Source organism: Ursus arctos, unplaced genomic scaffold (genome assembly GCF_023065955.2).
Source record: "Ursus arctos isolate Adak ecotype North America unplaced genomic scaffold, UrsArc2.0 scaffold_2, whole genome shotgun sequence".
NCBI classification, from domain to species: domain Eukaryota; kingdom Metazoa; phylum Chordata; class Mammalia; order Carnivora; family Ursidae; genus Ursus; species Ursus arctos.
In genome coordinates, this window is record NW_026622874.1 from 100,065,571 (window position 1) to 100,083,499 (window position 17,929).

Genomic DNA, 17,929 nt, shown 5'->3' on the forward strand with positions numbered 1-17,929 from the left:
CATTTGGGGGCAATGTACCAGCATATCTTGAGATGGGCCCTGCCTCACTGCAGCGCATCTGGACAAGGTAGCGTTGGAGAGAAAGGACGGTGCAAACCATTTCGAAGAGTCCCCCTCTTCAAAGTAATCCAAACTTTCGCAGCACAGACAAGACATTTTAATGGGGACAGACTATCAACCTTCTGGTATTGGGAAGCCTCACTGGGAGGCAGAGCAGACTGTTTTGGGAGGACCCGACCAGCTATGCTGGCTGAAAGCATGAGGAATGCAATCTGAACGCAAATTGGCTTCCTAGAGCTCGGACTTCTCCAGTCATGAGTCACGTGTCCCTCACATGGCCGTGCCTTTCCATCAGTGGGCCCCCAGGGAGGGCTGGGGCCCAAGGATGCTGTGTGGGAACTCCAAAGCTGTCTGTATGCTCTCTGACACCTCGTCCAAGTCGAAAGTGGACGATTGCAAACAAAGGAGACACTCGGCCCTGCACCTTTGATCAACTATCTTTGCAAAGTTTCAGCTCTATTGAGGCATAACTGACTTATAAAACGGTAAGATGTTCAAAGTGTACATCACGGCAATTTGATATATGTAACCACAGTGAAAGGATTCTAACCATCTAGTTAACTAACACATCCGTGACCACACATACTGACCTTTTTTGGGGGTGAGAACATTTCAGTTCTACTCTCCTGGCAAATTTCAATATTACAATACGGTGTTATCAGCTGTAGTTACCATGTTTGATTTGAGATCTTCAGACCTCATTCAACTTATCACTGGAAGTTTTCACCCTTTGCCAGCCTCCCCCTAGTTCCTCCAACTTCCCAGCCCCTGGCAACCTTTTTTTTCACCTTCTGTTTCTATGAGTTTGACTTTTTTTTTTTTTTTTTAAGATTTCACATATAGGGGCACCTGGGTGGCGCAGTCGTTAAGCATGTGCCTTCGGCTCAGGGTGCGATCCCGGCGTTCTGGGATCGAGCCCCACATCAGGCTCCTCCGCTAGGAGCCTGCTTCTTCCTCTCCCACTCCCCCTGCTTGTGTTCCCTCTCTCGCTGGCTGTCTCTCTCTCTGTCGAATAAATAAATAAAAATCTTAAAAAAAATATTTCACATATAAACGATACCGCTCAGTATTTGTCTTTCTCTGTCTGGCTTATTTCACTCAGCATAATGTCCTCAAGGTCCAACCATGTTGTCACAAATGGCAGGATTTCCTTCTTTCTCACCTATACATGAGCTATATATCTACAGATCTCTCTATATGCACCTCATATCTTCTTTATCCATGTATCCGTTGATGGACACTTGGGTTGCTTTCGTATCTTGGCTATTGTGAGTAATGCTGCAATGAACACAGGAGGGCTGATATCTCTTTAATATCCTGTTTTCATTTCCTTTGAATATATACCCAGCAGTGGAATTGCTGGGTCATACGGTAGTGTTTTTGTTTTTTTTTTTAATCTTTTGAGAAACCTCCATATTGTTTTCTGGGTGAACTGATTTGACTTTATTGATGCTTGGATTGGACTACTTAGAAATACGTAAGTGATCAAAACGCAAAATAAAACTTTAGGCACATCCCAAATAACAGATGTGCTTCTCTATCAAAGTTCAAACAATGGATTGAAACCAAGACTTAGCTAAAATGCGGATACAACCCAGCTGTCCATCAATAGATGGATGGGTAAACTAGAATGGTATGTATGTATATATATCATATTGTTAATTATTATGAAAGGAACATGCAAACGTACACACACACACACACACACACATACAGAGGATATTATTCATCCTTAAAATGGAAGGAATTCTGACACACACTACAACACGGATGAGCCTTGAAGACATTTTGGTGAATGAAATACATCAGGAACATATGGACAAATACTGCAGGATTCCACTGATAGGAGGTAGCTGGAGTGGCCAAATCCATAGAGACGGAAACAGAGTGGTGGTTGACAGGGGCTGGGGGAGGAAAGAACGGGGAGTTATTCTGCGATCGGGGGGGGGGGGCAGAGTTTCAGTTTCAGGGAAGATGAAAAAGTTCTGGAGAGGGATGGTGCCGATGGCGGCACAGCAACTGCAATGTGCTTCATGCCACCGAATTATACTCTTAAAAATGGTTAAAATGGTAAATTTTATGTTGTGTTCTTTCAGCACAAAAAGAAAGAGCAAGCCAGATTCAGATGCCCTGGTGAAAAGCAGAGGTAGGAGGTAGGAGGCTCGGAAGAAGCTTCCCCTGATACTGATGGACAATCAGTTATTTTTTTTTTTTACGGCATCTGTGCTCTCACATGCTTCCCACCTTCTCAATAAAACAGCTTCCGGGGCGCCTGGGTGGCTCAGTCAGTTAGGCGTCTGCCTTTGGCTCAGGTCATGATCTCAGCGTCCTGGGATCGAGCCCCACATCGGGCTCCCTGCTCAGCAAGGAGCCTGCTTCTCCCTCTCCCTCTCCCTGCTTGTGCTCTCTGTCAAATAAATAAATAAAATCTTTAAAAAAAAACGAACAAACAGATTCTGCCTTGGAGATTTTTCCACTTAGCATTTTTTGTGCATGTGACATCTTATTCACAGGCTACACAAGGGGGAGTAAAGTTTCTGGGTCGAGAGCGATACACACGGTCGCAAATTTTACATGCGGATGACAGCTGATTCATTGCAATCAAGGGGCAGGTTTGGGGTGATCTGGGGACTTCTGAAATCGTAGACACCGTCTGAAGTGTGTGGGAGCACATGTACAGTTTTCTACGAGTTTAGGTTCCCACAATGTCTCTCGGGCTCAGGGATGCCTGAGAGTAGAGCACAAGTGCTCCCCCAGCACGGAATCCCCAACACAGTGTCAGTAAAACATCGGGCAGAAGAACTCTGCCAAATCAAGCGATTTAAACTAACTTTTAAATCCAACAAGTCCGTGCACCTGGGACCTTCTTTACATACTTATTTCACTCTTGTAAGGTCTTACCTTCCTGCTCACCCCAAATTTCCTTGTCTCTTTCGTCCCTCTCCCGCTAGACTGCACCCTGAAATAGGAATAGAAGGATGGAGAGAGCCCGACATGTTTCCAGCTTAGAATGAAGAGAGCCGGCATCCGCTGGAGAGGAGTAGAGTGACCCAGACCCCTCAAGGAGAGTTTTGGAGGATGGTCCGAGGTTGGGTCGGCGGCAGGGGACACCACTTACCCCGAGCTCCAGCAGTGGACATCGGTCTGGCAGTTATACGTGTTTCCCTTCAAACTGGTTGCCAGGCTGGAATGACCCGTGACATCAGAGGCTTCTGACCTTCCTGATTGGAAGGACCAGACTCCGGGGTGCTTGGCAGCGCAGGTGGACAACAGTCTCTTCACAGAGCTTTTCTCCACTCCTGGCTTTGCCCCAGCTTAGAGAAGGGATAACAGGCTTGCGTTCAGCCAGAATCCAGAAGAGGAGTTCAAGCAGAACAGGGTCTAAGTTTTCTGGAAGGGCAGAAAGAGCTTGGGAGAAATCATGGCCAGTTGTCAACCGTGTTCCCAGTCTGAGGACCAGAGCCCCCGGCCTAGCTCCTCAGGCTACCCCTTGGAGGTGGTGGTGGACGAGGAAAGACCGGGACCATCGGGTGAGGAAGCAGGAGGGGGAAGGGACTTGGGAGGCTTGACTAGTAAGGAGGAACGGGTACAGAAGTCAGGAAGGAGTGTTTGAGTAAGGTGTGTGTGACAGGAGAGATTCAGAAAGCCAGGGATTGGAGAAGGAGAGCACAGGAGCTGGGGACAAGACTATCCCCGTGGAAGGAAAACCCAGGAAGCAAGGAAGGAGGGTTAGGAGATGAGATCCAAAGATGAGATAAAGGAAGAGAGGAAATTATCCCATTATTCCCATGGGAGAAGTTATCTACAATGAGGAAGTTTTGAGGATGGGGGGGTGGTGAAACAGTGGCAAAGATGAATGGGGGCAGATGCATATCAACAAAGGAGAAAGATGGAAAGATGGTTTGGGAGAGGCCAATCATCAATGAGGCTGGAGAGAATGAAGGGGGAGGTTTGAATTTTCGGAGGCGAGGGGTGGCTGGATTCCAAAGACAGAAGCTTTATACTGTAACCTGGTTTCTTCACTCAGCCCCCTGGGTAGACCCCTGCCCCCCGCCTCAGTCCCCCGAAAGGAAGAGGAGAAGGGATGAGTCAGATGAGGAGACGACTCCTGGGGCTGAGGACATCTGGGTCGTGGAGACACTGTGTGGACTCAAGATGAAGTTGAAGAGACGGCGGGTGTCTTCAGTGCTCCCTGAGCACCACGAAGTCTTCAGCAGGCTGCTTGGTAGGAAAAGCACCCTCCAACCCTGTTCTTTTTTCTCTTAAAACACAAGAAACTTCCAATGCCTATAGTTTTCCAATGGAGAATTCTCTGCAGGTTGGTAAGCTCTCCATCCTTGGAGGACTCCATATTGATCCCTCATTGGGGACACGTAAAAATGACAGAAGATTACGCGAGACTTGGAGAAAGGTCTGTACTTGGGATAAGAAAGCTTGGGTTCAGTTGCAGTCCTGATACATCTTAGCTCTTACTGGTCTTTTGAATCTAAATGCCTTTGGCTGTGTGTGGAAGGGGGATGACAGGCCATCTTTGCACCCCGATGTCACTGTGGGATGAGAAAATGACAGTGAATGACTTGATGTTCTCTGCAGTGGCATGGCCGTGCATGATGAGACAGCATCACTGTTTACTTCACACCCAATCCTGCAGGTGCGCTGCTGACACCTACCTCTCTCTCCATCACCCCACAAGGGGAGTTGCCAACTTTTCTTGGCCCGTGAATGGTCTTCGCTCCCCTCTGCCCATAAGCCTCACCCTTGGCCATATTCTGAAACTTCCCCAGGGGAGGCATCGTTCTCCTCTTTGCTCTGGAATGCTCCCACGGTAACCCCGTTCTGGTTGCCAACCTGACACATGCCCTCTTTTCACAGAGGATCCTGTCATCAAAAGATTTCTGGCTTGGGACAAAAATCTGAGAGTATCTGACAAGGTATCGTTGTTCTCCACTAAGTTGATTGTTGCTCCAACAGCTGTCCTGGGGCTGGGGGATGCCTCCTAAACCCTGTCTCCAACCTCATGCCTGCCAACACTTCCCTTCGGGGACTTTGTGGTTTCTTGCAGATCCTCTGGGACCTGAGCCCCAGGTGTGCCCCTGTGGCTGTTGCCACCTTAAGTTCCTTCTCCTCTCATCTCTCAGGGGTTGGCGGGGCTCCCCTTGGCTCGACTTGCTATCCTGGGAGCACCAAAAACTCTTCCCTTGACTTCTTCAGTTTGCAACCAACCTTCTGACACCAAATAAGCGCATTCACCCAACATGCCAGAGCGGCAGCACCTGCTCCAGCCTCCCGTGCCCTTACCCCACTGGTCTTCCTCTCCCAGGATGTGACCCCTCTCTGATGCCCCTTCTCTTCTTTCCACAGTATCTCCTGTCTATGGTCATAGCTTACTTTAGCCGTGCCGGCCTCTTCTCCTGGCAGTACCAGCGAATTCATTTCTTCATAGCACTGTGAGTATTTGGCCTCATGCATCAGCAGTATTCTATCCCCTGGGAGGATGGAGGGGAGAAGCGGGACTCTGACCTTTCCTCTACTTTTTTTTTCTTTGAACCTCCTTGTGTTTTTTAAACCTGTTTTTTAAAGAACTGTTTACCCTGTATAAAAACGATAGGATTATACTATTGTGTTTTTTATACTGTTCTTTGTAAACACAAACAACCCTAACATCAGCTAAGAGGCTGACCAAGGAAACATAAACCCTCCTAAGAGGAGGGAAGGAAAGAACAGACACCACCTTGCCCCAAGCAAATAGGATCGAGAAGCAGCTGGTTCTGATCCTCCATCTGTCTCCTTCCCACGGCATACCGAGTATAATTGTCTCCCTCCTCTGCCTTCCCAGCACAAATGCCTCAATTCATGCCCTCAAGACATAGCACAGATCTGTCGTGAATGCTTCCCCTGGTGTTTCTTACAAGTCCGTCCCCAAGCCAGCGGGCGCCATGTGCCCGAAGTCTTTCCAAAGCACCAGTCTCCTGCTTCACCCTCGATAACAATCTCGCTGGCCACTGGCACTCTCGGTCAAGGCCAGGGTTCCCAGCTTGGATCCAACCCTCTCGTCTCCATCCAGCTTGTTCACCCTCTTGGCATTTCTTCCTTCCATGCACCCTTCCCTCCGTTCCTATACTACGTTTTCTGTCTAGGTGACTTTGCACGTACACCTGAAGAAAATGACCGGTCCTCGAGGCTGATTCCAACTCCAAAATCTTCAGATGCCCCCCCTGACCTCCCTGACTTCTGCACCCTAGTAGCACTTCCATTAAAACCCTAGTCTCATGGATATTTTGGACTATAGTTGTTTCTTATCCACCTCCCCATCCCTCCGCCCCTTCCCCAATCCCATTAGACAAGACGCCTGTTGAAGGCGCTCTCAAAGACACTCAGCACAATTCCTTCCATTTTGCAAATGTTTAAGTCATGTTGGGTCTATGAGTGTTGCGCTTGACCATGAGAAAAAGCATTCATTTATTTGTTCAACAAAAACTTATAAAGCGGATCTAATGTGCCAAAGACCATGAAGCGACAGGAAGAGAGATTCAAGAAATGTGTGTTGAATTAACGTACCCACATGAACCCAGTCCTATCTTAGTCATGATCACAGAAATAGAGCAGAGTCAGCTCCTCCCTGCAGGAGCTGTGTATGTCCCTGCTCCACGGGGACACAGGTATGTGCACAGACAAGTTGAAGGGAAGGGGGCCCATGTGGGGATTGGAAAACAGGGCAGGGTATGCCCTCAGGCTTCCCGTTGAGTTCTGTCTTCATCTTCAAGGTGGGAGAAGTCTCTGCCCAGCCATGCCTTCTTGATGACAGGGTGGCACTCTGTGACACTGGGTAATGAGCAGCCTGTGTCCTTTCTGGGAAGCTGAGCTCAAGTAGGAGGTCGTTCCTGTCGTGCTCCTGACCAGTAATCTGATGTCTCTCTCCAGCTACCTGGCCAATGATATGGAAGAGGATAACCAGGCCCCGAAACAGGCCATCTTTTCATTCCTTTATGGGAAGAACCGCTCCCAGCGTCCCTTGTTCCACAAACTGCGATTCCAATTTATCCGATCCATGGACTGGAAGACCAGGGTGTCCCGGGAGGAGTGTGAGGAGGTGGGTGGGCTGGGGAGAGATGGGGTGCGGGCGGCCTAATGGGAAAGAGAGGGGAACATGGAGGGACATGGGATTTGGGATGAGAAAGAATTAGAGCCTGGACAGTGCGGGAGGGGGGTCCCCCTCCTGGAGGTTGTCTTCTCATGGGGCCGCTTGTCTTCCAGATCCAGGCTTTTGATCCAGAGCTATGGGTGTGGGGGCGAGATCGTACCCTTGTGCCCTAGAGCTCCCAGGACCATGGAGGCCTGAGGTCATCGGCCTGAGGGAAGGTAGGTCTGTGTCTTCACGGGTCCAGGCACAATGATTTCTTGTGTACTGAGGAAATCTGAGGAACCCAGTTGTCTGACCCACGCTCATCTCCCCGGCCCCACACATCAGCCTTCCACACACTGTGCAGTGGAGCAGCTGCACAGCCAGACGCTGACTCAGGGCCCAGCCACGAGCTGACAAACCACACAGAGGCATGACCTCAGGGAGATTCGTGGGTGCCAGCCTCAGGAAAACCAGTTCATCACAGAGGCATGGACTTGGCTGAAATAATTCCATTGAAAGCAATTGGACCCAGATCACAGCTTTGATGAAATGTTGATTTTCTGTGAAAAGTGAATAAGTTTCCAATTTTTTCCCTAGATTGTGTTTTGACTTTCTCTTTCATGCCTCAGAGGTATCAACGATAGGGATTTATTTACAACAAAGTCAATGTCTAACAATAGGACATTTGATGGAACAGTCTGCCTATCCAATAATAAAAGATAAATTATGACTAGCTATGTTTTCATCCAAATTTGCTTGCAAGCACATTGCTTATGGCCAGAACACCAACTTCATGTTCCCTGCCCGCTTCTGGACCCATCTCCCGTTTTGTTCCATTGCACCTTTCCCCTCAGGTTTATGATCAAGGAAGTTTGTCAGAATGAGTGAAGCTTAAGAAATACTAGTTTCAGCATGGCTTATTGTAATCGACACACAGAGTTACAGATTTGGGTGGAGGATTAAGATTTGGTTTAAATCGTGTGAACTAGCTCTCCCAGTCCATTCGGGCTCCTACACCAAGTACTACAGACTGCATGGCTTATGGAAAACAGATATACATTTCTCACGGATTCGAGGCTGGAAGTCAGAGAGCAGGCTGCCAGATCCTCTTCTGGGTTGCAGACTGGGTGGGTTCTGAGCTAGGTCACCGGGGTCTCTTTTATCAGAGCACTACTCCCACTCACGAGGGCCCTACCCATGATCCAATTATCCCAAAGGCCCCATCACCTTGTGGGTTGAGATCTCAATGTACGAATTTGAGGGGGGGATACAAACATTCAGACCATGTAGCACTGACCAAATTTAGGACTAGGTGTTATGGTTAAACATTAGGATCTAGGGTTAGAATGGGGGATTATCTGCTTCATGATGTTGATGGTTCATGGAGATTCATGATGTTGATGTGTTAGGGATGTTTGTGGTGCGGTTATTAGTTCAGACTTTAAGTAATACAAGAGGACCAAGGTGAATATCAAGTCTAAAGCAACATTCTCTCAAGTTTGTTTTACTCCCTGAGCAGAATCACTTAGAGTCCTGGCTATCAAACAGATAACTGGGCCTGACCTTAGGCACATTAAAAAAATTTTGGAGTCAGGGTCACCAAAGTCCAAGGGTCATAATTGAAAATGAATTGGGGTTTAGAATGAAGGATTAGAGATAAAATTGAATTTATTAGTCTAAACTCTCATTAGAACTGACCGAGAATGTGAATAATCTTTATATCTGGAGAGTTGCCTCCTTGCAATCTAATTTCCTCTCTTTCTCTCAATTGAAGATCCCTGAGCCCAGGGGAGACGCAGGTTTTCAGCAGGAAGTCAATCCAGACAGTGACGACAGACATGAAGAAGGAAGAGAGGAGTCCCTTGTCCGGATAATCTAGAAGAACCCAGGAACTTCTAGAATGAGCTGAATAGAGTTATGTTGTACTCCTAGGAGCCGGGAATCTGTCTAGGAGTCCACAGAGGGACATTAAGAAACCAGGGTTTTTTTTCAGGTTCCATCCCTTCCTGGGGCACACCAAATATTTCAGATTGTTTAGTTCGAATCTCCCAAGGTAGAAGTTGGAGGTCCCATTTTTTTATGCATTGGGACAGAGACGAGGAGGAAATTACTTCAAAAACAGAAAGTTAGAGACAAAGGATTTTAATAGCCTAATAACGTATGCCATGAATTTCATTCATGGCATTTCATATTTTGAAAATGTTGCACTTAGAGTTGTTACATTTATTTTTATATTTTATATTTATGTATTTATTTTAAATAGTTCTGAAATAGTTTTTAAAAAATGCTCTTCCTACAAAGTTTTGCAATGAGATTACAGCTATAGATATAATTTTGTTTACATATTCAGGATAAGTTTTTGTGTTTTATTATATTTATGTATCAATTACACTTACAACTAGATGGGTGGTTCCCTCAAGTTCTTATAACTGTAAATGTTTATTTGACATTTAGTCTTTGTTATTAAATTGTGAGAATCAGTTGTAATTTTTTAACTTGCATTGATGACATGTTTGTATGTTATTTTAGGTTATTAAAGAGGACACTGCAATGTGTCTCTTGGGGAAACATAATAAAGATAAAAGTTTTCTTATCTTCATGCTGTTTGTGGTCATCCCAATCTGTCTTACCCGTTCACTGTCAAATGATACTGTTGCTTAATGGGGTTGTGATCATTTAGTCACACTTAACTTTGAAAAATAATTCTGAGTTATTTTTCATGTAGGAAAAAAAAATAGAAGACGAGTGGATCCTGAGCTTATGTCTTAAAGCAGGAAGCAAGGAAAAGATATGGAGGGAGGAAAGGGGGAAGAAGGAAGATAGTGCTCTGGGGACCTAGATAATAATCTGAAATTCACAACGAAGGCAAGGTGACTCAACAAGATGATGCATTCCAGGCGATGTTCCTTGGCAAGCAGACCCAGAGGTGCAAGGGAGCACACATGGTGTTCCCTATTTCAATTATAGTAGGAGTCCTTTTCACTATCTCCAATTCCAGTTTTCTGTGGTAGAAGGAAAATCTAGACTGTATGATGAAATAGGAACAACTGAAAAGAAATGAAGATTTTGGAGAACTTTCTGAGAAACACAGTAAGAGAGGAGGAGCTAAAGCTGTTCAATAAGATAGGCATGGAGAAGAAAGAGCTAATGACACGAACCCTGAATATTGGAGGAAACCATCTTGGGAGATGGTAGCACCAGAGAATACTAGGACTGTCCCAAATACCAAGTTTCAGTATCCTCAGGACGCATCACCCTCCTGGCACATAAGATGCGTATCACCAGTCAGGAAGCTCACCTGAGCTTGGTGACCAGAGTTCATATTGGGGTTTCATTATGCAAGTGTGATTAATTCAATCATTGGCCATATAATGAACTCAATCTCCAGCTCTCTTCCCCCAGAGATTGGGTTGAGATCAAGCGGTTCAAAGCCCCAACCCTGTTGGTGTTCCTGGTATGGCTGGCTCCTATCCTGACTCACCTTGTTAGCACAAACTCAGGTTTGGTCCAAGGGGCCCACCATGAGTAACAAAGACTCCTATCATTCAGGAAATTCCAAAGACCTAGAGGCTGTCTCCCAGGAACCAGGGAGAGGGACCAGGTAAATTATTTATACAACACATTGGCTATGGTCAGGAGTCTGGCAGAACTCACGTGGTCAGAGAAGGTAAACATTTTGGGACAGATCTATCACAGGAGATATTGGAGAAGTCAAACAAGTAAGGACTGAAATAGTGGGGTGCTCATGGGATTTGGAATAGCTTAGGAGATGTGAGAAATTTAGGAGATGAACACAGCTCTTTATATAGGGGGAGCTAATGACAGTGAGCAACTGAGTAAAGAAAAGCCAAAGGAAAAATGTGTGTGGGGGGAGGAGGTGGGGGTGCAGATCTGATAAATGAGATCAGCTGATAAGCATTGAGCAGTTTCAGAAAGTGAAACCACTAAGGTCAGAAGAGCCACAAGGACATCAGCATCTAATTACAGCAGCTCTAGGAGAGGGAAGGCATTCAGAAATGGGACAACACAGTTCATGGACAGAGCAGCAGACAGACTAGATTCTGCAGACATGCAAACAAAGAGGAGAAACAGTCTGACAGCTTGGAAACAGATATAACTTATGAGACACCTAGGAATTAAAATGTATATTTAAGAAGCTCTAGGTCTCTGCAGGATGGGAGGTAAAGGCAGATTAGGAAACAGCTCAAATGAGGAAAGACCTGAATGAAAAGACACAAGAAACAAGACGATGGATACAAACAATAAAGCAATAACAAACAGTCAAGAAAACAGATGGTCAGGTGATTGATGATAAGGTGATGATGATGATAAGAACTGGGAATGTTTGGGAACACTGGAGCAGAACATTGTGGTATCAGCCCGGACACTTAGAGAACCTGAGATCAGGACTGATCCCAGTTGAAGAGAAGGGGAAGCCAAGGCTGCTGAGAAGGGGATGAAGCTTAAGAGACTGGAGGATAAAGAGATGGACCAGCTGAGAAAGCAGAGAGGCTGGAGACCACTGAAGGCTGAGAAGGAATACGAATCTAAGGACCTGCTTTGGAAATGTGAGGTGATGGCAGAAGGATGTGTGACTCCAAGAGGAAGGAATGTCAGGAACAAAAGAACACAGAAAAGTCAGAGCAGCCAAGCTTCTGGAACCAGAGAGTATCCAGGACTATATGTGGCCACCGAATGGAGGTCAGGAGGCGGGGGCAGCAGAAGTTTTGCCACACAGCAGAGGAGCAGTGGGCTTTCTTGGAGAAACAGAAGTAATGGAAGAACTCCAATGCCTAAAGCTGGAAAAGTAGGAGAGTGACAGGGCTCAAGGGTGTGATGTGATAACAACTTACACTGAGTGGATCAGATGGGGAAGCTGAAACAATGGCACAACACTGGGCACCCAGAATTTCATGTGAGGAGGAAAAACTGATTCTATGTGGGAATTCACAGTGCCTAGACAGACAAAATCTGACTTGTGTATGGCTCCGTGGATGAGACTAACTGGAAAGCAAAGAAGGAGCACCTGGAACGCTGGGCCTACCTTTGAAGTTTCTTGGCTGAAGACGGTCAGATTCTCACTGCGGCTCAAGGTTCTCATGTAGGGGGTCAATGTTTAAATTTTGAAGAAAAACAGGCACGTGTGGTAGTCACGTACTTCAGACTCTTTGCCTCCTTGTTCTTTTTTTTTTTTTTTTAAGATTTTATTTATTTATTCGACGGAGATAGAGACAGCCAGCGAGAGAGGGAACACAAGCAGGGGGAGTGGGAGAGGAAGAAGCAGGCTCACAGCAGAAGAGCCTGATGTGGGGCTCGATCCCATAACGCCGGGATCACGCCCTGAGCCGAAGGCAGACGCTTAACCGCTGTGCCACCCAGGTGCCCCTGCCTCCTTGTTCTTATCACACGCTGCCCCGTATATTATCATCCTGACCATTAAAGTCACACTCTCCCCCTTGCTTTACACTTGGCGCCTGATGTATTGCTAAGACCCCAATAAAAGTGGAGACAAAGCTTGGCACAGGGCCTTTTCGCCACTACAGCATCTGGTCCCCAGGCCTCTCCTTTCTCCTACTAAGGTGTCTGGAGTCATCTTTTCATTCGCCGTCTCCGGGTTTGCTCGCCAAACCCAACAAGTGTTGCCCTGTGTGAGGAACTTGTGACGGTCGGCGGTGGAGCCCTCGGAAATGAAAAGGAAGGGACTGCGAGCAGTAAGTCGTCGGAAGCCTGCGTCGGAACTCGGGCTTGCCGAGTTCTAGGGAACTTTTGGGCTTGGGTTTCCTATCTCTATCATGGGTCAGCATTTTTCTGCTGAACAAAAGCAATACATTAAGTTTCTTAAGCAGTTCCTTAAAGGGAGCGGGGCCTCTGTTTCAGAGGCCCAACTTCGGGGTTTGTTAAAGACTATTATTGAACATAACCCCTGGTTCCCTGATCGAGGAACTTTAGATTTAAAAGTATGGGAAAGAGTTGGAAAAAATTTAAAATGGAGCCATGAACAAGGAAAGAGGGTACCTCTCACCTCCCTTACATTGTGGGGGCTAGTAAGATCTGCTTTGACTCCGTTACATATTGAGGATACACCTAGCATTTCAAAGGAAACAGAAAGAGAACTCCCTGCACCTATGCTCCCAGCCCCTCCATGACCTGATACTCCATTGCCCCAAGGGACAATGGGATTATTATTAGTAAAATGAAGCCTAAATTTAAGAGGTATTACAGTCATTCCAGGAGTTATTGACTATGATTATCAAGGGGAAATTCAAGTACTTATGACCTGTAAAGGCTTGCATATTCCTCCCACCCCAGACTAAGATAGCTCAACTATTGCTCCTCCTCTGTTGGGTCCCCAGAGCATCTAGAACCCGCAGGGGACCCAAGGCTTCAGAAGCACAGGACCCAAAGGGACTTATTGGGCAAAATTCAGGACAAGGTTTTTTGTTTTTGTTTTTTTTTAAAGATTTTATTTATTTATTTGACAGAGAGAGACAGCCAGCGAGAGAGGAAACACAAGCAGGGGGAGCGGGAGAGGAAGAAGCAGGCTCCTAGCGGAGGAGCCTGATGTGGGGCTCGATCCCAGAGCACCAAGATCATGCCCTGAGCGGAAGGCAGACGCTTAACGACTGCGCCACCCAGGCGCCCCCAGGACAAGGTTTTTACAGGACTAATAGATAGGAGAGGCGATGTTACTATTATTAGTCAACAGCAATGGCCCCCCACTTGGCCTCAAAAAACAGCCCTTGATTCAGTCACTGGCATCGGAACTTGCTCTCAACTGTTGCAGAGCGCTTCTATATTAACCTGTCAGGGGCCAGATGGAAAAACTGGGTATTCACAGCCTCTCATTTTAAATATTCCCGTTAATCTTTGGGGACGGGATCTACTTGCTCAACGGGACTTTAGGCTAGACACTTCCCATTTTTAATTGGGGTCACTGCTTGTGTGCCTCCCCTGCCTCTGACCTGGAAGACTTCTTCCCCGGTCTGGGTCGAGCAGTGGCCCCTAAAAGGGAAAAAACTTTTACAAGCTCATCATCTAGTTCAAGAACAGCTAAAAGCAGGTCATACTGAACCCTCCCATAGCCCCCGGAATACCTCCATTTTGGTCATTCCGAAAAGATCAGGGAAATGGAGGTTATTACATGATCTCCGAGCCACCGTGCCATCATACAACCGACGGGGGCCCTACAACCTGGGCTCCCCTCTCTGGCTCTGATTCCACAAGACTGGCATGTCATTGTTATTGATCTCAAAGATTGTTTCTTTACCATTCTCCTGGCTGCACAAGATAGAGAAAGATCTGCTTTCACCCTTCCTTCCTTCAACAATGAGCAGCCTAATGCTTGGTTTCAATGGAAAGTTCTACCCCACAGCATGCTTAATAGTCCCACAATGTGCCAATATCATGCTCATCAAGTCATACGCCTCCTTCGAAAAAGATGACCCTCCACCAATCTTGTCCGTTACATGGATGACATTTTAATTGCTCACCCATCCCAGGATATCACTTTTCAGATTTTTCAGGCCTTTACAGTCAGAAGGAACCTCCCATGGGTTGTATATTGCCCCTGACAAAGTATAATGCCTATCCCCATGGCTTTATTTAGGCCACATGCTTACCAAATGACAAATTAAACCTCAAAAATTAATTCTTCAAAAAAATTCTCTTAAAAACCCTTAATGACTCCAAAAACTCTTAGGAGATATTAATTGGGTTCGACCGTTACTGGAGATTCCAAGAGCTGCCCTTTCTTACCTCTTTGGAATCCTTCAAGGAGAATCAGCCTTAGACTCCCCTTGTTATCTTAACCCACAGGCCTCTAAAGAATTACAACTAGTTGAACAAATGCTCTCAGACTGTTACCTTGACTGTGTTGGCCCTACATCACCTATCAGACCTTTTATTTTTCCCACTCCTAAATGTCCTTCTGCGTTGCTTGGGCAATTGAATCCTGCTTTATGATATCTGGAATGGCTCTTTTCTTCTAACTTTCCCTCTAAGACGTTATCTCTATACCTAGAGATGATTACAGACCTCATCATTAAAAGTTGTAAACGCTGTACTCAACTTAAAGATTATGACCCCCAGATCATTCACATTCCGCTGCCGAAGGCTCAATTTGAAACCACATTGTCTCACTTTCGTTACAAATTGCTATGGCAGATTTCATAGGAGAAATCACCAATTCCCTACCCTCTGACAAACTTTTGCATTGGTTTGGGATCACACATCTTGTTTTCCCTAAAAGACTCGCCCACAAACCTCTTCCCCAAGCAAAGATTATTTTTGCAGATGGGCCAGGAAAGTCAGGAAAGACCGGCATATTCTGGCCCCCAAACAATTCAACTACTTGCTCTGGATTTTCACCAACACAACGTGCTAAAATAGGAGCTCTAATCTTTGCCCTGGAAACTTTTCCTAATGAGCCTATCAACACTGTTAGTGATTCAGCTTATTCTGAGTTTGTTCTCAAGCAGCTAGAAACAGCGCATATCAAACCCACCATAGACCCAGAAGCCCTTTTACTTTTCTCTCAACTCCAGCAACTCCTCCATACGTGTGCGCTCTCATCCTCTTTTTCTTTCTCACATTAGGTCTCATAGCGGCTTACCTGGCCACTCACTCACGGAAACTCACAAGCAGATAACCTAGTGATTGACGTCTCTCCTACAACAAGCTCGCTTGTCACATGATTTTTTCCACCAAAATTGGTGTTCTCTACACAAACAATCTCATCTAACACAACAACGAGCTAAATTTATTATATTCCAATGTCCTGATTGCCAAGCCACGGGCGCTACTTCTTATCCACAGGGTACGAACCTTCAAGGTTTCACAGCCAATGATCTCTGGCAAACTGACATCACACACGTCCCTTCTTTTGGAAAACTTCATTATGTACATGTCTCAATGGATACATTTTCCAGCTACACGTTCGCCTCAGCCCACAAAGCGAATCCACAAAGCAGGTAACCAAAGACCTTCTCATGGCTTTTTCTTCCATGGGCATCCCTAAAATACCATCAAGACAGATAATGGGCCAGCTCTCATTAGTGCATCCTTTAAAGAGTTCTGTACTCTTTGGGAAATCACACATCACACTGGCATCCCCTATAATCCACAAGGACAAGCCATCATTGAACGAGCACACTCCACCCTTAAAAACATGTTGAAAAAAACAAAAAAGGGGAACTACGGGCCTGAGCAATCCAGACCCTGCTGCACAATTACACAAAGCACTCCTAACTTTAAATCGTTTCAACTTGAATAATCAATTTTTAACCCCTGCCCTAAAACACTTTACAAAAAAATCCCCAGGACTGCGCCCCTTGGTCCTTTGGAGGGACCCCAGCTCTAATCTGTGGCAAGGTCCCCATAGACTCATCACTTGGGGCAGAGGCTATGCTTGTGTCTCCTCAAAGGAAGGACCGCTTTGGCTCCCAGTGCGACACGTCAAGCCATATCGTGACCCGGCACGGATCAAACCCGATTCCACAGACAAGCCAACTGAAGCTGGGCGAGCCTCGACCCCAGAATCGCTCATTGCTGAGGACACAACATGCCACCGAAATAACTTGGGGGAAACCTGAAGAAAACAACTCATAAAGCTGAAGAAATCCTACAAATGAGAGGACAAGCCCACACACCCAAAAACACGTTTCTGGTCATGTTCTCAGTGATAAGTACAACTTCTATCGTGGTGGTTACATTTTACTGTCTTATTCCAGTAGCTATGGCTACTGATTATTGGGCACACATGCTTAACCCTCCCCTCTGGAAGCCCTTAACATGGGCTGACGCGCCCGTTCCTGTGTTTGATAATAACTCTAGCTGGATAGGAGGGACCTCGTATCCTTTTACACAACCACAACTCAATGGTTCCTTCTGGGCCCCGGCACCTAATAACACGGAGTTATATGCTTCTGTCCTTCCAGTTTGTGTTTCCTTGTCTGACCCTCTTTGCATGATGGCTACTCCTCAAATCTGGTTACATTTTCTGCCAAGAGATCCTATTAAGAGAGCCCAGCTAACTTTTATTTCTGTTGGAAGCATCCAACATGGCAATCAGACCACCTATAAGAGCCACTCTTCTCTCCCCTCCTGTGAAAGAAGCACTAAATAGACTCCCTCTTCAGAGAGGGTTTCCTGGGTAACATGTAGGGCCTTCTATTCTCACCTTCTTAAATTAGATAATCATATCATCTTAGATTGGAGTCCTAAAGGACGTTTCATAGTCAACAATATGGAAATTAAAGTCCACCCTGCTGGTTATGGAAGTTGGATTGGCAGGACTACCTCGCCCATAATCTGGCGTGAAGGGGGCCTCACTTCTCCACTTCCCCAAATAGAACTTCTTCCCATTCAATCATCTCTCTGCAGATTAGGACATTTATTCTTTCCTCTTTCCGTATGGCATGGAAGATATAGCAATGATTCTGGCAGCTATTCCATAACCCTTAATAAAAATTTTACTGATTTCATATAGTTATGTATTCCTCACCCGTATGTCTTTCTGTTTGGATCCAATATATCTCTATTTAAGAAAGAAGGGCTATATACTATCAAACCCTCCGGTGACCAGAGGGGATATTACACAGCTTGCCTAAAATTACAATATTACTCACCACAAGGCTAGCCATGTCTTTGTTTTAAAAAAGGAGCCTTTCACTTTTATCCCTGTCAACCTCACTTGATCTTGGGAGGAGTCCAAATCACTCAGTATTCTTAATCAGGCTTTTAGTGAAT

The 17,929-nt window shown here is 46.0% G+C and overlaps 2 protein-coding genes across 2 annotated transcripts in view; one reads left to right on the forward strand and one right to left on the reverse strand.

The window, feature by feature from the left end:
• ZNF12 (zinc finger protein 12) overlaps positions 1-17,929 on the reverse strand; it is a 39,880-nt gene that overhangs the window by 20,138 nt on the left and 1,813 nt on the right. Inside the window, exons 3-5 of the mRNA XM_057315407.1 lie at positions 3,179-4,607; positions 2,962-3,019; positions 2,305-2,467 (exon numbers count right to left, since the gene is read on the reverse strand). The gene's annotated coding sequence lies outside the window, so the exon portion shown is untranslated. The remainder of the gene's footprint in view (positions 1-2,304; positions 2,468-2,961; positions 3,020-3,178; positions 4,608-17,929) is intronic.
• LOC113267955 (speedy protein E4-like) lies at positions 33-7,374 on the forward strand. The gene is made up of 7 exons (XM_057315129.1): positions 33-67; positions 3,463-3,590; positions 4,088-4,285; positions 4,933-4,991; positions 5,422-5,507; positions 6,982-7,150; positions 7,315-7,374. Exons 1-7 carry the CDS (start codon positions 33-35, stop codon positions 7,372-7,374), a joined length of 735 nt encoding a protein of 244 aa, XP_057171112.1.